The 17,634-nt window shown below is 40.6% G+C and overlaps 1 protein-coding gene across 4 annotated transcripts in view; it reads left to right on the forward strand.

Moving 5' to 3' along the window:
* KIAA0319 (KIAA0319 ortholog) overlaps positions 1 to 17,634 on the forward strand; it is a 57,239-nt gene that overhangs the window by 17,621 nt on the left and 21,984 nt on the right. For all 4 annotated transcript variants that reach the window (XM_077179987.1, XM_054630522.2, XM_077179979.1 and 1 more), the window contains exons 3-9: positions 3,798 to 4,567; positions 11,807 to 11,990; positions 14,144 to 14,242; positions 14,902 to 14,999; positions 15,380 to 15,467; positions 16,022 to 16,114; positions 16,726 to 16,858. In XM_077179987.1, coding sequence (XP_077036102.1) covers positions 3,798 to 4,567; positions 11,807 to 11,990; positions 14,144 to 14,242; positions 14,902 to 14,999; positions 15,380 to 15,467; positions 16,022 to 16,114; positions 16,726 to 16,858 — 1,465 coding nt within the window. The remainder of the gene's footprint in view (positions 1 to 3,797; positions 4,568 to 11,806; positions 11,991 to 14,143; positions 14,243 to 14,901; positions 15,000 to 15,379; positions 15,468 to 16,021; positions 16,115 to 16,725; positions 16,859 to 17,634) is intronic.

The raw sequence follows: 17,634 nt of genomic DNA on the forward strand, positions 1-17,634 counted from the left end.
TATTTAAAATTTATTATTTTATGATATATTTTATAGTATAAGAAAATTATGTATTAAAACTATACTAAAGAATAGAAGAAAGGATTTCATCAGAAGGCTTGAAAGGAATAGAAAGGAATGATAATGAAATCTCCTGACTGATCAGAGAGTCTGAGAGAGCTGGACTTTGATTGGCCATTAGTTAAAAACAACCACATGAGACCAATCAAAGATGCCCCTTATGCATTCCACAGCAGCAAAACATGGAGAAGCTGAAGCTTCTCAGCTTCTCAGGAGAAAAGATCCTGGCAAAAGGATTTTTCATAAAATATGTCTGTGACAAGCATGGGGGAGAGAAACTCTTAGGTTTCCTTGTCCACTTCAGGAAAGGTCTCCAGCCAGCCGCAACAGGGGAACAGCTGTGTTCCCAATGGGCTCCTGACATCAATGGACTCATGCTCCAAGACGTGAAGGAGCAGAAGTGTGAAGCTCAAAGAAACGTATGGATGTTCCCTCATTAAAGGAGTGAATCTCTTTAAAATGAAACTGTATTCCACACTGTGACTCTGTTAGGATTTTGGTAGGGGATACAGGTTGGGTTTTTTTTTAATGGTAACCATCTTGCCTAACTAGGTCTCTGGATATGTCAGTGTTGTCCTGCTGTAGATATAACAGGGTGCAGCTAAGAGCGAGGGAAACACTTTGGTTGCAGAAGTTTTAGGCTTTTGACTCATGTTCCAGAGGGTTTTGGGGGGTTTTAATAAAGGGAATCAGTCTTCCTATTGGTAACTTTAATGAGTTCTTCTGAAACAGAATTGCATGATGCTGGGTTTTGCCATTAGTGGTCGGAGTAGAACAGAGGTTTAATAACTGAGATCAGTTTATTAAAATAAAATAGTTGTGCTATGATCTCACACAGTGGGTAGTACTGTGACAGATACAAATGTTACTAAGTGACCTTTTATATTGCACACCTTCAGTAAATTTTCTGTAAATAAGAGACCTCGCTATCTCTGAGTCCACTGCAGACTGGAGATGAGATGTAAGTGAATATGAAATTAGAGATCAGATCAAGTTCACTCCAAGTAGACCATACATATTTTTCATGTGAAGTAGACACACCCAGTATGAGGCCAAAAGAGCTTGATAAATTCATCCTTTCTTGCACACCTACTGCTACAATTCAGCTCAGGTGTAATGCTAGACAAAGCAAGATGAAACTTCCATTACTTTGAGATTTTTTTCTGCTCCTTGTTGGGATGAAACCTTCTCACATTTGCAAAAGCAGGTAGCCAAGGTTTGTGGCTAGGTTGCGTACTTGGGGAGATCTAGGTTCATGTATCATCTTAGAAATATGCTGGACAAGTTTCTCTCTATGGTTAAAAAAGCACCATGAATCTTGAGGGATGTTGACGCTGCAGTGTGATAACTGATGTGTCAAACTAAAAGTGGTGCAGTGAGATTTGAAGTTGATTGAGAACTTGAAGCCTGGCCTCACGTTAGAGCTGTGGAGTGTCCCAGTTGTGTAGGCCTGTCTCTTAAGCAAGAACTATTGGTCATTCTGTTCGGAGCAAATAAATAGTGAAACTTTCAGTTTGTTTTTTTTTTTAACATACTCTTCACGTTCTGTTTCAGGAATAAGTTAAAGAAGTGGGGGTGATGAAAACAGCCATCAAAAAGCCATCATTTGGGGTTTTTTTTAACATACTCTTCACATTCTGTTTCAGGATTAAGTTAGAGAAGTGGGGGTGATGAAAACATCCATCAAAGGAGCTTTTTGGCCCACATTAATAGTGCTGTTCCTAAAGTATTCATTGTAATGATTTGTTGCTGACCTGGTATTACACATTTGCACAGAGTCATGTTTCTGTTTTCCCTTTTTAAAGGCCTGTTACTCATCTCTCTACTGATTTATGGGATTAACTAAATGCATTTGAGCTGCAAAAAGACAGAATGGTTGAATGGGATGCCTGACTCCTATACTTCATTTTAACCCAGACTTTTTCTGGCTCTCCTAAGTTGTGCAGACAACTTAAACGAAAGACTTGTGATGGCAATTCTGAGTCTCTGCCACCGTCTTATGTTCTTGGAGGTAAAAGGGAATGTAGAGAAAATGTTTATATGCAGTGTAACAGAAAAAAATGCAGAAATCTTGAGCATCTTCTGGGTACAGATAAGGATACGTCATGTTTGGGCTGTATAAGAACAGGATAGGTTGTTTTAAGTGCTTGTTTCCCTGGGTAGATTTTTTTCACTGAAAGTGTAAAGTGGAACAGTTGACAGCATCCTAGTTCTGTGTGAAGGAGCAGCTGCAGTCAGAAAAATGGTTCTTGAAGTTCTTATCCTTTTTGTCAGCTTCCTATTCAGCTATATTTTTGCATATCATCAATCTTCTTTAAAATTTGTTTCATTTCATGTTTTTCCTTACCCCACACAGCCAGCTCTGCAAAACCATCATACCATCTTGCCCTCTCTGTCCCTCAGTATATTGTGTAATTTTTTTGTTTGTTTGATTTGGGTTTGTTTGGTTTTTTGCATTGAACTAACCTACTTTGCAAGCTTTACATTCTTCCCAGGCAGTTTGATTCTGCACATATATTTTGATAGCTATATTCAGACCATGTATTGTGAAGGAGTGTGCTGCAGTTCAGCCCAGATGAGGTGGTGGGAACTGTAATGTGGTGCTGGAGAATCTCTGCATCTCATATTCTGACCTAACCCCTATTGCCAGCCTCTTCCTACTCCTTGATTTCATTTTTCCTATTGTGAATAATGAGGTACAAAGCAAGCAAAGTCAGCTTTGACTTCCATTCCTGTGTTAGCTCCACAGTGGGGGCACATTTGTTTTCATTCATTGAGATAGCAATTCCAGTTGAAAACCAAAGACAATGATTTTCTGGCTTTATTCAACTTTCTTGAAACATAATCAGATTTTAGGGAGAAGAATTATGAAGAGCAGTTATAAGCAGGGAAAAAACACCTAGAAAAGATGTTAAAAACTGACTCGAATATGCAATATGTTGATTCATGCTTTTTTTGACCATTTCACTCTCAGTCTGTAATGTGCTATGAAAATAATTCCGATGTCATGTTAAAAAATTTTAGCGTTACTGGAAATGAAGGAAAGAGCTCCATACTGGAGCAAGCTCTTGGGTTTTCACATGAACTTGTGGGTAAAGCAACAGAAGTTTGAGAAATTGATCCAGGTTTTATATTAAGATCAGTGAGTATGTTGGAGTGAGGAACTCTTCATGACATTCAGATGAGATGGCAAATCTTTCTCCTATTTAGAGTTTTGCTCCCGTCTCTCTCAAGTGAAAAAATGACATTACAGCATCTTATTTGAGTTTTGTTTCTAAACATGTTTCTAAAGATTCCAGTCGGAACATGCTGCGGAAGTAATGAAGATACCACATGGTTTTGGTTTTTTTTGGTGGTTTTTTTTTTGGTTTGTTTGTTTGTTTGTTTGTTTTTGTTTTGTTTTGTTTTTTTGGTGTTGTATTTTTTTTTATTCTCTGCTCTTTTCTTGTTTTTAAGTGTTGGCAATTTGCTTTTATCTCTACGTATTTGAATTAGCACAGGAAGTAAAAGTTACTTCTGCAAAATATGTCAAGGTCCTACACTGAAAAATCCTCTAAAGTACAATTTTTACTGCAAAGGGACATGCTTAAAAAAGTAGTGATGATGTTAGTGAAAGGAAATGAGCTCTTTTAAACAGAATACCATGTGTCTCTATCTTAAAAGCTATTTATGGTCACAATAAACTCTATTATCACTTGGATGTAGTGCTGTGCCTTATGTTGGTGGTGTTGTTGCAGGTTCCAGTTGTGAGCAGTGCAGAGAAGGAGCCACATACTCAGGTGCAGTAATATCTCCCAACTTAGAAACCACTAAAATCATGCGAGTTCCTCACGCTTTGTCCGTGTCCGACTGCATCGCAGCATGCTGTGACCTCTCTGGTTGTGACCTGTCCTGGATGTTTGAACGGCGCTGTTACATCGTCAACTGCCAACACAAGGACAATTGTGAGCCTAAAAAAATTGAAACTGTCAAGTCCTACCTTACCTTTGTGCTGAGGCCTTCCCAGAGGCCAGCCTCACTTCTAGGGCTTGGGCAAGTGATCCCAAGTATGGTCCACTCTGTAGGAGTCCAGAATGAGCCGTCAGAGGAAGTGAGTAGCCTGAAGAAGCTGTCTCTGCTTGGCAAAGATCCCAGCCTTGAGGAGATACCTGAATACATTGATGATTATAAAGAGTTGGAGCAGGACCCCTTTCAGGTGGGCATCAAAAATGAGCAGAAGGACAGTATGGATTATGCTGACTGGGGCCTGATAGTGGCAGGTGAAAATGGCTTCAACACTTCCACGGGTGATGATGGAGATAACCAGGAAGATTTTGCTGAAAAGAAAGGGGTATCTGGGAAGGTAGAAAGCCTTCTGAATAAAAACAGCTCTGAACTGACTTCTGTCAATGAACACCCCACAGAGAGGTCGTCCCCTCTGGAGATTACACCACTCCCTGGGAAAACATTTGAAAGGGAAGCAGCAGTTCCACTCCTTTCACAACCTGAGGATGCTTTGCAAAAAGAGGTATGTTTGCCCCTAAGGAAGCAGGCTCTGGTGAGGCTACTTGGCAATTATTTTAGTTTTCAAATCTTTGAAAATCTTAGGTTATTGCTTTATAATATTACAACTCTCACATGACTTACAGTCGTGTTACTGTGTAGAAGTAGCTGAAGAAGAGGCTGAAGGGAAGAGGATTGTCTTAAGAGACAGATGAATCACTAAAGGATTTTTTTTTTTTCATCAGATGATAAGGAGTAACGTTCCCTTTAGGGCACTGTGAGGTTTCCTTGAAAGTGTACAAATTAGTGAACCTGGACCTGGTGTTACAGTGTTACAGTGTTCTTCATTTCTGACCCCTGGTGACTCACTGGAAGAAGTTAGCAGAGCGGTACTAGCAGACCCTGTGGTATCCAAAGGCCAGAATCAGGGAACATAAGCTCCTCCATCAACAAAATTAGGCCTGCTTCATGGTTTCATGCTACTAATGCACAGTGATGTTACAGGTGTAAGTGCTGAGTTAATTTTTATAATGCTTTTAAAACATGAGAGGGGCATGGAACTTAAGGAGGGATGATAGCAGTTTTGGACCATGATGTGCAGCTGGATAAAGTGGATAAGGTGTTTCTGTTCTCAGAATCCTTGAGTCTGATAATTAGAAAAATAGGTTAATTATCTAAAATCCAATATGTAAGTCAATATAAGTAAGGTGCACCTGTTCTCTGTTTATGCCAACTAGTTTGATCAGTTGTGACTCAAGGGGCCTTGGTTTCTTAAGAACGGGGTAGGTTCAGCTGGAAAGTTTAAACAGGCTGTAAATTCAGTGTTCCCTGGGTTTGACTCCCCTTGCCAGAGGAAAGAGGAAATTGATCAGTTTTAGCTGACTTGCTCTAAATACCACAAGATTTTGTAACTAGCAAGTATCTCTTGTTGTAAAAATGGTAATTTATTATTGTTACTGTAGGGAAGTAAAATGCAAGCAAATAAGAAAGTTGCATGAAATCTGTGACAACTGCAGTTCTGGGAGGGGATGAGTGATGTGTGGAGAGCAGCAAGTCATAAGAAACAGATAAAGACTTCAGGTAACTGGAAGGAACCTCTTATTAACAGCCCTGGTCCTCCTGGTGGATTTTAGACACCCCAATACCTACTGGGAGGGCAAGAGAGCAGGGCAAAAGCTGTGCAGAAAGTTTCTGAAGGTTTTTGATAACTTCAAGAAGGTTATTGGTTTGAGTTGTTTCCAGGAGTTGAGAAGGAGAGACTCTGCTGGACCTCACCCTTGCAGGAAACAAAGGATTCGTTAGGGATGCAGGCATGAGGTAGAAGCTCCTAAGAGGGGCAGGAATAAGTGAGGAAGCAGAGTCACAACCATGGGCTGCAGTAGAGCAATCTTTGGTCTGTTGTGGGATCTGTTTGGAAGAATTGCAAGGGAAATTATTGCCCTGGAGTTAAGTGGGGGCCATGACAGCAGGCTGCTTTTTGAGGACCATCTCCTGTAGAGTCAAGGTAGCCTGTGACTTTTATCACTGACTAAATTGGTCTGGAGTGTATTGGCACAAGTGAGAAGAGATCAGAACTCATTTTCATGTGTATGGAAGAACATTTGAAAATAGAATGAGTGCTGAGGCAAGCTGAAAATTAGGTACTGGTTCTGCAAGCAGAATTGATGATGGGAGACTTGTTTTTAAGAGTTCCTTCCATGCACACTTCCAAATGAGCATAATTAACATGGAGGTTTAGGTGAGAAGAGTAGATATTGGTTGTTTTTTTCTTAGCATGCAAAAAATATGTATATATGTACATATGAAGAGTATGAGAACAAAGTAGACTGTCACTGCTAATAAAATTTAGAGTGACATTCTGTCATGCACTAGCAGTGCAGTTAGTCCTAGCACAGGACAATAGCTGAGCTAAAATAAAGGACATCCAACCACTGCTATACTAAGCTCATCTCCCATATTTCCTTCCATCTGCAAGGGAAAACTTGCAAGCATCTTTTAGTTGCTGCCTGTGTAGTGTGGTGGAAATCAAGCCACACCAAGAACCTGCAGTAGCTCTGTGCTCCACTATATTTGTGCTATATTATACTTTAGGTATGCAGTAAGACTTGAAACTTGTTTCCATTGCATTTTGCTGTCTAATGGAAGAGCCATTAGCACGGTGCTAATCTTTAGCTAATTGTCAGGATCCATGCTGACTGAACTGCTTATGCCTTGTGCCTTAGAGGAGTCATAAAACTTCAAGTTCACCTAAACTATGTGTCAGAGCTGAGCAAGTTTGTTCCCTGTCTCTAAGGGATCATGTGAATACTATTTTATGAAAGTTGAGATTTCACATCCTGCAGCAGTGATAAATATATTTGGCCAAGCCTACTTTGTAGATCCCTTCTTTGATTTTCCCATCCCAGCCAGAATATAAAGATTTTGCTTTATCTTTTTACACTAACTGTAGATGGGAGTTTATTGTAATGTGAAATGGAGAGAAACCTACTTCTCACTGGGACACAGAGTTATTTTTGTGTGATCTTTATATTATGCTAACATTATGCTAGCACAGCCACTGAAATTCCAATAAAAAGGCTGAGGAATGAGATTGCTGCTTTCCGTGCAGAAGGGATGAGATGCCAAACCTGGGTCAGTCTTTAGCGACAGCTGATAATTATGCTGAAGAACTGGTAAGACAAGTGTAGTTAGAAGGTGGTTGGGAAGTGCTCTGTGAGCAGAGCTGTAGAAAGCATGTTAATGGGATAACATCAAAAGCTATTCATGACATGTATTGAGAAATGGCTCTAAAGGCTCTCTATTAATGTAAAGATAGAATCTGGGGAAGCAGAAGGCTTTCAGAAACTGCCAAAGTCTAAGTTTCCTTTGTTTCCTAGGTGGGAATTCCTTTGAATTTAGACATGTGTGGAGAAATGGAGATGATGAGCAGTTTTAGCAAATAGTTTTCCCTTGAATGACCTTCCCTAGAATTAGCTTCAGTCCTGACCCATCTCCTGTCCCCTTCCTAGTCTCCACTCCCTTTCACTGCAGATTATGCTCAGTTGCTTTGATGAGGAAACAGGTGGCACAGGAGGTTGGAGTCAGTGCATGGCAGTCTCCTTTCTGCCACTTGTCATTTCTTTCTCTCTCCTGCCACTGTTCCTTCCTTTTTGTTTCATCTGCACTGGTGTGGCTTCTCTGTAGGCCTCATTTCCCTGGGAGGTGGCATGGAGTGCATGTTTCCATGAGGGTGTCTCCAGCCCTGTGCACAATAATGTTTGCTTCCAGATGTTTCCTGTTGTGCAACCCCCCACATCCTCCTGCGTCCCCTGCCCACAGTGGCTATTGCCCTTGTTTGACTTGGTTTGAGAGGTTGTGGTGCTGGTGCATGGTGGCTTGATTCCATCCACTGCCAAACTGACTGGGACCACCAGGGTGGCCCCTGCAGCCAGTCTTCTGCCACCTAAGCCCTGTCAGGTATGCCCAACACAAATTTTCAGCTTGGCTTCAAGTTTTTCTGGTTTGAGAGCTTTATTTATGACCCTAGTGAAATAGAAGCTGCCTGTGGTGTATAGTGGTGATAGGATTTCCTTCTTATGTGTCTCTTTCTCCAGCAAGCACATATTTTCATCAAATCTCATATGGATTGTTTAGCACATATTTGTGTTTCCTTCTGAAAAAAGGTTGTTTTTGGAAAACCAAACTTTGTTATGAAGGAAATATTACATTTTCACCCTGGATTAAAAATGCCAAGAGGTTTCCAAATAGTTTTTTCATTGGTATATAATCCAAACAACCTCTCAAACTGTAGTGGTTTTTTATAGGTTATGAAAATATGAAGGTCTTAACATCATGCTTGCTACTAAGTTTAATGAATTGCCCTCCTTATTGCACATTATGCAATGTTTTCCTATCATCCTCTCAGTTCTGCCACAGCAATTCTATATCTCTGTTCCTGGATCTGTGCTGATGCACTCCCTTCTCCAGACAAAGCTGTTTTGACAAGCCAGACAGAGCAAGGTGGCAAAAATGCAATTCCCCGATTCCCTCCCTTCACAGTAGTCAGCAGGATGTGGTGTCAGGTGCTGTGTTCTTTGAGCAAGGACCTGCACAGAGATTTTAAACTGAGAAACCAACCAAATACAGACCTCTGGAGTCTGTGCCCTTGGATCATCCTTGTCATAAATGCAGTCAAATGCAGGGAGTTTCTGTATGTGATTTGGGAGAGAGAATATGGGGTTTGTCACTTAAATGAGTCACCTGACTGTTGGGTTTACATCTGAGTTCAGAGGGATCTTATGGACTGTCAGTCTCTGGCAGCTCAATAACATGAGTGTGTTCAGAAACCTGTACAGGGTATGTGCTGTCCACCTGCCCAGATCAGAAATCTGCAGTGCTGCCCATCCTTGAAGTGAGATATCTGCAAAGAATTAATTTTCTTTTTAAAATTTCTAGTTAAAATTGATTTTTAAAATTTACAGTTAATTTCCAGCTGATCTGCTAAGCCAAGTAAGGTTTTTAAGGTCTTAGCCAGAGTCTAGCTGCTGCTATGTTGATGCTGCAATCTTCCAAACATTTACTCAATAGATAAGGCCTTACTTAATTCTTGTGCTTATTGTATTTGCAGGGATAATGGTGCAGTCAAAATGCATAAATCTCTACCTAAGAAGCCTTAAGATGGCTGATGGACTCTATGTGACGGTGAGCCTTTTAGTGTCTGATTGGCTTGCCTTCAGAATTTGTATTTAAGACTTAGAATGCAGTTGAATAACATAGATATTCATCTCTTGTTTTGGCTTTGTTTCAGTTTTGATGTCTGCAGAAGCTGAACAGTTCTGTTTGGTTAAAAATACATTGACTTGATCCATAGAGGATGTATAAAACCCCTGAAAGATATTTTGATTCTTTCTATTTTGAAGTGTGTACTTCATGGTATATTGTTGTTCTTATTTTCTGTTGGAATTCTCAAGAGATTTGCACTCAAGTCAAACCCAGGGAACTGGAGGATGTGGGCCCTCACCATTGGTGTGTTAGTATCAAGTAATAGTGGCTGTAAAAAAGGGTAAAAGCAAACAACCCACAAAGTCCCTACCAGCAGAACTGCCTATCAGACTCACTCCCAGAAAGAAGTCTTTTCTTTCCTTTAACTTTCACTTCCCAAGCTGGAATTTAGGTTGATCTTGCCCTCCACATCTGTTCCAGCAAACTCTCAGTTTCTGTCTGAGAGCCTAATTTCTGATATTGTCCCTGCCCCAGTTGTCTGCTGTCTGCTAACATTTTTAGTTTGTCTTTTTGGCTGTGACAGCGCTTCAGACATGACAATGCCACAGGGCACCTTTTTTGTGCCTTGCCTAGACTTGCTGACTGAAGTGATGTTTGGTGCCACTGCAGAAGAGGCACCCTGGAAAGGTACGTTTGAGGTAACTTTGTCTCCATCTGTCCTACAAAGCCATGATGGCTGCTTTTCAGCTGCTAGATTGGCAAAGAATGATGAGAGGAGAGAAGCCAGAGGAAGCTCGAGACTTCCCTCAAATTCAGAAGGCAAAAGAACGCTGTGGTTTGCCCAAGTGTGGGAAGAAAATCTTCTATAAAGATGAGGGGTGGAGTGAGTATGTCAAGGAGACCTATCTGGAGAAAAGACCTTTTGTCAAGATACAAAGCAGGATGGGCTTGAGGTTCTCCCTGTACATGATGCTGTCAAGGGTGAGATTCCTGAAGGCACTGCTTTAGGAGAGCTGCAGTGCTCTCTGTGTCCAGCTGCTCAGAGAGTACTGTCTGCATATGGAGCAGAGCTGGAGGTGTGACCTCAAAGGTGCTTGTCTTGTCTGTGTTGTGGACTCACCCAAAGGTGCAGCTCTTGGTGTTTTCCTCAGCATCTTCAAGGGTGGGCAGCTGTAATCCCTGACACTGCACAGGGATTTGTTCCCTGTGTCCATTGTTGAAGGTTGAGATGGAGTTGCAGATGACTTCTGTGCTCTGTTTTCTTGTAGGCTGGGAAGGAACAGTTCCTGGCATTGCTTTCACGTTCCCAGCTGCACAAGGAGCTTTTTCTCCTGTCCAGAAGGCAGGGCTGCTCTTATTTCCTAGGGAGGCAAACTGCAAAGGGAAAGTAGAGCACCTGAAATGCAAAGAGTAGAGAAGTGGGACTGTTCAGTCTTGAGCAGAGAGGGTTCGGGGGATTTTACAGATGTGTATTAATAACTCTTATGGGTGTGAAGAAGATGGAGCCAGGCTCTTCTCAGTGCTGTTCTGTGGCAGGATAAGATACAATGGACACAAAATGAAATACATGGAATTTTATTTAAACACTAAACACTGTATTTTTTTCTGTGAGGATGCCCAAACATTGGAGGTTTTCCACAGAGATGGATTCTCTGACCTTGGAGATACTCATAACCTGACTGAATTTGGTTCTGAGCAGTCTGCTGTACCTGACCCTGCTTTGGGGGTGGGGGCTGAGCTGGGCTACCTCCAGGGGTCCCTTTCCACCTTAGCTGTTTGTGATGTTAGTGTACACTTTCCCAACCTTCATAATCCTATTCTTCAGTTAATAGATGATGTACAAATAATAGTATTTTGCTGTACCTTCATATGCCAGACACAGTAGCCATAATTAGAAAAATGCTTTTCCCATATCATTAGATCAGAAATAAGTCTTAAGAATATTAAGGAAAACCTGCTGACCCATTGAGGGTAATGTGTCATTAAAAGGTAAGATTAACCCAGTGCTGAGTTATTCGTGCCACTCTTGCCATGTCCTTTGAGGCAGTTCTGATTTACTAACAAGGTGAGGCAGTGCTGCTTGATGAATGAAGTAGAGACATGTAGGGTGTTTTATTCCTGTTGAGGAGATAAAAAGGTACAAGCAACTTGTGTACTGAGCAGATGTAGTAAGAAGCAAAGACTCTGTTATGTTTGTGTATGGCACAAAGACAATAATACCACATAGACTTTCTGACATTGTCTTTTAAAGGTTTATGACTGTATTTAGACCTGTTGTACTGATTTTTTTTAATATTTTGGTAACTCGTAGCATTAGTTGTATTCCAGGTTACCACATGACTGTTCTACATCTGAAACTTGGAAAATTAGCAATTGTTACAAGGCCTGGTTGGAAAAAAAACCCAGTCCTGGTTCAATGGATATTCTGTATGTGAATAAAATCTCTTAATAACATAAATCACTTGGGTCATCCTACATGCTATTTAAAACACAGCATACCTCTAAATCTAGAAATGTGAAAAATGTCTCACAACAACTCTTTCTCTATAATTCCTTTTTTCAGGCTGCTACACCTTCCTCTTCTTCAGATAAACCAGATTTCTCCCCAGGCATGTCAGAGAAAACCCAGACTCCCACAGTGGCCCCAGAGAATGCCACTGAAGGTGGGATCATGCTACTTCCCACTAATACTGCCCCATCTGAGCCCATGCAGCTGTTCACACCACCTGCTACTGCTGCTAAAGCAGGTAATGTTTCAACAGAGCTGGTGATCTGAGGGGTACCTGCAGGTTGGGCAGAGGGTGAGCATGACTTTTCTACTGTCAGGCTTCCAACCTGTTGTTAGTAAGAGCTCATTCTTTATCCAAATGTTACATAATCCCACTTTAAACCTGTAGACCTACAGTACCACTGCAAACCCCAGAGCCTGTAGTCACGTAATTCTGAGACAAAACCCTGGCCAAGTTCACCATTGGTGGGAAATGACAACTCAAGGAAATACAGCAAAGTAAAAAGCAGAGATTAAGACCTGTTTTAAATGTTTTAGGTTTTGGGGGTTTTTTTTTGGTTTTTTGGTTTTTTTTTTGACTTTGTAAGTAATACTTTAAGCTCTCTGGGGTTTCAGAATAGTCTCTTGTACCCATATTGTTGTTTTTGGTGTGACTCTTCAGAGCACTGCTCCCTCTCAGAAACTCTGCAGTAGAAGCCTATCCATAGTTGCCAGATACCATGCAGCAACATAGGTGGGACCTGAGGAAGCTCAGCCCTTAACAGTGGAGAATGTGGCCTCCAAATCCTGGGAAAACAAAATTTTGCTCTAATTTCAAAACTGTGGGGAAGCTTATGACAATTAGAGCTGCAGAACAATCGGTTTTATTTTGAAAAGGACTTCTAAATACCATGTCCTCTGTAGCTGTGTTAAATTCTGTGTGTATGTTCATGTATCTCCTTTCTCCTGCTGAATTTCCTGCCTCTCTGTGCACATGGACAAAGGGTTTGAATGACCACAAGAAGCAGAGAATCACAGATGTGTGTTTTTCTGCACTCCTAATGTACTGAGGGATGTTGAGAGCTAAGCCCTTTGCTTCCTGGTAGAGCAAGTCTGGTTTGGAACATTCTTGACAGCCTCTACCAAAATGCAACCTGCCAGCCAGGATAGCAATAGAAGGTAAGAGGAAGAGATAAGCTACAAGAGATTTCTCTCCAAGACAGTGGATCATCATTACCACTGACTGTTGGCTAGGGAGCTCTTCTTCCTCCTCCTGTGAAGGAGGAGGTTGAAGAGGGCCCAAAAAGGAGTTTGGAAGAAGAAACTGAAGGGAAGGTTGTGATGAATCTCACAGTAGGTACTGCTTTATACAAGGATTGCCTAAAGTTTGTGTGTTCTCAGCCAGACTGTCTAGAAAGTCTCAATGACAGTCCGTCATTCTCTCTTTTGGCCATCACCCCCTTCTAGCCATTTTATTATCATCTCATGTGAAGGTCCAAGTGCAAACCTTTGCTCCTCAGGTGTCTAGGGCAACTTCCATGATGAATTGTGAAGCCTTGGGTGAATTTAGGTAGCAGTGACAGAAAGTGTGTTGTCAGTGTCTTCATTTCATCATTTTTAGACCCATCAGCTGCCACTGCTGAGTTGCTTCTTTGGCATCTCTTCTGAGTTTGTGAGTTGGACATTTAGAAACTAGTGAATGCTGCCTTGGGAGAACTTTTGTTCTGTGGTTTCCCAATATTAAAAGGAAGATATTTGAAACATTTGAAATACAGGACTAAGTTGTGCTTGGGTATATTTCTTCTGGGGGCTGGTTTTGTGTACTTTGGCATTTTTTGAAAGGCAGAAGTTTTCACAGACAAGGACAGGATAGCAAGTAGATTGAATGGGCAGTTCAGATAAGAAGTAACCATTTGCCATGCTATGCAAGCGGAATTTTTAAAAGGAACACAAGATGGACATTGGAACCTGCCTTGCAAGTGCCACACGAACATAGGAATAGTACTTCTTGGTGAAGGAAAGTGTGATAATAAAGTTCTACTATGATTTTTTTGTCTTCATGCACTTCCAATTACTGAGAAAAATACATAACTCTTTATGCAGAGCATTGTTACCTCTGATATAAAGGAAGAATGAGAATGCTTTTCTCTGAAACAGAAGTAGGGAAAATGAGGCATCATAGCTGGAGAAGAAAAAAAACTTTTGTTTGGTAAAAGGTGAAGGAATCACAGTCATGATTAAATAGATCATTATTTTATAATACATTAAGGATTTTTTTTTAATTATTGCTGCCTGTTCTCTGTAGAGTACTTGTCAAATTTTACTTAATCAATTCCAAATAATATTTGATGATACTAAATTTATATCAGTTCCATCTGTTATAACAATGTAGTAATCCTGTCTTATATGCAGTTAAAGAACTTACTGTGTCTGCTGGAGATAACATACAAGTGATGTTACCCAAAAATGAAGTTGAACTAAATGCCTTTGCTGTCCCACCACCATCTACAGGTGAGTTGAATGCCTTGGTACACAAGGAGATGCATACTTGTAAATGCAGATAAGTTCTGAGTTATGTGAACATCCACCACTTGGGATAGAACAATTTTTCTTATTTCTCTTACTGCCTCTTTTGTGGCTCTAACTGCAGAGAGATTTCCTCTGTTGGATTTTAAAGAGGAATTTTTTTAAGTGGCTTTTACTTTCAGAACCTGAACTCATTAGCCAGATGGTTCAGTAGAAAGCCTGTAATTTCTACCAAAAGATGATGAGGCCTAGTTTATAGCATCTTGCAGTAAAGCTCAGGGGAGGTGGGAAAGTAGGTTTTGAATGCAACATTTGCCTTAAAACTGCCAGCTTCTGAATTTCAGGAGCAAGTATAAGATGTTTCATAAGTAGCTATGTGAAATATGTTGGCTTCACACGAAGCTGGTTTTTGTGAAAAAGTTATTATTTGTGAAGTCCATTATATCCTTGCTGCTTTACCAATTTGAAACACACTGGGAGTTTAACATGTGGTCATACTGCTTCATTTTACAGGCTTAGGCAGTAGCAGTCATGATTTCATACTGTAGTGTTTTATCTGATGAGTGGTGAACTTAATTTCTTTGTTTTATGGCCTTATCTTGAACACAAACCTGATTGTTCTTACTCTGTGTTATTGCTCTTAGAAACAGCGTACACCTATGAGTGGAGCTTAATCAGTCACCCTGCTGACTATAGTGGGGAAATGGAGCGCAGGCACAGCCAGACTTTGAAGCTCTCTCATGTAAGTGAGCTGTAAGCTCAGGCTCATTATGTTTGTGTGGTCCTTTCACAGAACTGTAAGCTGTGGGGAAGGGCACCTTGATTGAAGGAGTTCAAATGGCTTCAAGCTATCCTGAGTCTCTTCACTTGTTTGTGTCACCAAATTTATGCCAGTATCTTAAAGTGCTCTAATAATTTTCTAAGATAAAGTAAAAACTCCTCAGTGTTCACTTCATATTCTCCACTTCCAGGCGGTGGCTAGTGGCCTTTTATGTATGTGTTTATTAAAGTAGTTTGAGGATTCAGACATACATATTTGCTCTCTGGTGATATGATTGTCAGATTTAAGCATACTTTTGTATAATTCAACATGTAACCCTATTTGTTCTGTATTTGTTTCAGTTATCAGTGGGACTTTATGCCTTCAAAGTGACGGTTTCTGGTGAAAATGCCTTTGGCGAAGGTTTTGTAAATGTCACAGTCAAACCAGGTAAATGAGTTGACTGATATAATAAATTTATTCTACACAAGTACAGCATACTTATCAAACAGTCTCTCAGTTACTGTTTCTCAAGGACATCTGGCAGTCCAGTCATGCTGATGTATTTCATATCTTGGTGTCTATAAGGGATTTTAAGAAAGCAGGGCTAAGGGTCCTGCTCACTGTTTAAATACTCTCTAGTCTTTCCCCCTCCTCAGGCAAAGCCTGAGATATCGTCATGCCACCTTTCCTGGTCCTGTTCTCCAGCTAGGGACAGCAATCATGTGCTGATCCAGCTCTATCTGCAAGTTACAGTGCATGGCTCTGATCTGAATTACACCACGTAGGAGCACTACAGTGGAACACTGCTATGTCAGCACACTGCTCATCGCTAACCTCTTCTTTGCCTTTTCCAAAAAGGACAGCAGATGCTGCAAAGCTGTGTGTTCCTAGATTTAATCACTGGGGACTATTGATCTGTAGACTTAACATAAGTTTTGCCTGGGCTTTCACTAATTTTTTTTTCTTGCCCTTTTTTTCTTCCCCCCCTGTCTTTCTCACAGCAGTCAGAATTAACCAGCCACCTGTTGCTGTTGCTTCACCCAAAGTGCAAGAAATTTCCTTGCCCACAACTTCTACCTTCATCGATGGCAGTCGTATGTACTGGACCATCCTGTGTTTATATCCTATATTTTTAATAGACAATTACAACATTATTGTTTGTCAATTTCAAGTGAAATTTCTTATTCTCACTCTTCTCAGAAGTTCCCTGAATAATGATTTTGGGAATACGTGTCCAGTTCTAAATGATTTTAATAAATTAAAACATTATAGAACACTACCTTGTACATGGAGATTGAGATGCAGTGTGTCATAGACTGCTGCATCCAGACAGCAGCTACTCTTACAGCTTCTTCCTGTCCTGCCCAGAGAGTCTCTGTGCCAGTACAGCTGGGGCCATAGTAGAGAGCTGTCAGATAGGGTGTGATGAGGTGTTGTAACTACATTCATAATTACCGAGTACAGACAAGTCAGAAAGTGTAGAATCTGAGACTGATTTTTTTTTTTAATTCATGTGTGTAAAGAATTGTTTAGATAAATCATACCAAAGGTAACTTGGTATGACTCTGTCGTTAATGAAGCTTGTTCAATTATACTTGTAGAGACAATTTTAGAAAACCAGTTAGGGCTGAACAAATGAATTACTTAAATATTCATTCCAGCAATTGCTACAAGAAACTGATGTGTTTTCCTTCAATGAATGTAGAAAGCATAGATGATGTGAAGATAGTGAGTTACCACTGGGAGGAAATTAAAGGTCCCCTGAGAGAGCAGAAGGCATCTGCTGACACACCTGTCTTGCACTTGTCTAACCTTGTTCCTGGAAACTACACCTTCAGGTACCTGCATGATTATTTTCTTGGGGGCTTATCTGTGATATCAGCTAAATTTTCATTTTTTTCTGTGCTCATCTGTATCTCCTCAAGCAAAAGAATTTTTCTTCTGCATGCTGTTACTCTTCATTTTGCACAGTGGAGAAACATGGAGTGGTTTTATCAAAAAATGCTTGCAGTGATCCTTTATAACTCAAAATTACAGAAAGGAAAGTATCATAAATTAATTATGTCCCCACTTCCAGCAGTAACAACTGTGACAGACTAAATTTTTTTTCCTAGCCTAGAAGTTGGCTAGTGCCCTGAATGAAACTATGAGTCAGGCTGTGAAAGTCATCCTCTGAAGGGTGGTGGCAGACAGAATAATATTGGCAGACTGGTCCTCACAAGACATTGTTGTGTGCTGATTTTACTAAGAGTCATTCTGTTCTTTATAAAAGCATTTACCTTGCTACTGGTTTCCTCCGTTTATGCATTGTTGAAGCTGGGGGCTGCCCAGATAGTGGAAGGAATGTTTGTGGTTCAAGGTGCTTTAGTAAAAATCAGTCCTTTTTCTGAACTGTTTAACTTAAAGCCCAGTGTGTACAGAGGCAGACTTCCCACTGACCCAGCTTGGGTTCTTTGGCTGTCAGTGGGTTGCCTATCAGTCAATGTATTATCTATCATCAGCAGATTGTTGAAGCCAGCATACATCTACATTAACTGTGGTGCTTCACATAAGTTACACCAAAAGTTTTACAGCTTCTGCTTCTGAATTCTTTATTTTTTTACTGGAATTGTTC

This window comes from Agelaius phoeniceus, chromosome 1, assembly GCF_051311805.1.
Source record: "Agelaius phoeniceus isolate bAgePho1 chromosome 1, bAgePho1.hap1, whole genome shotgun sequence".
Lineage (NCBI taxonomy): Eukaryota > Metazoa > Chordata > Aves > Passeriformes > Icteridae > Agelaius > Agelaius phoeniceus.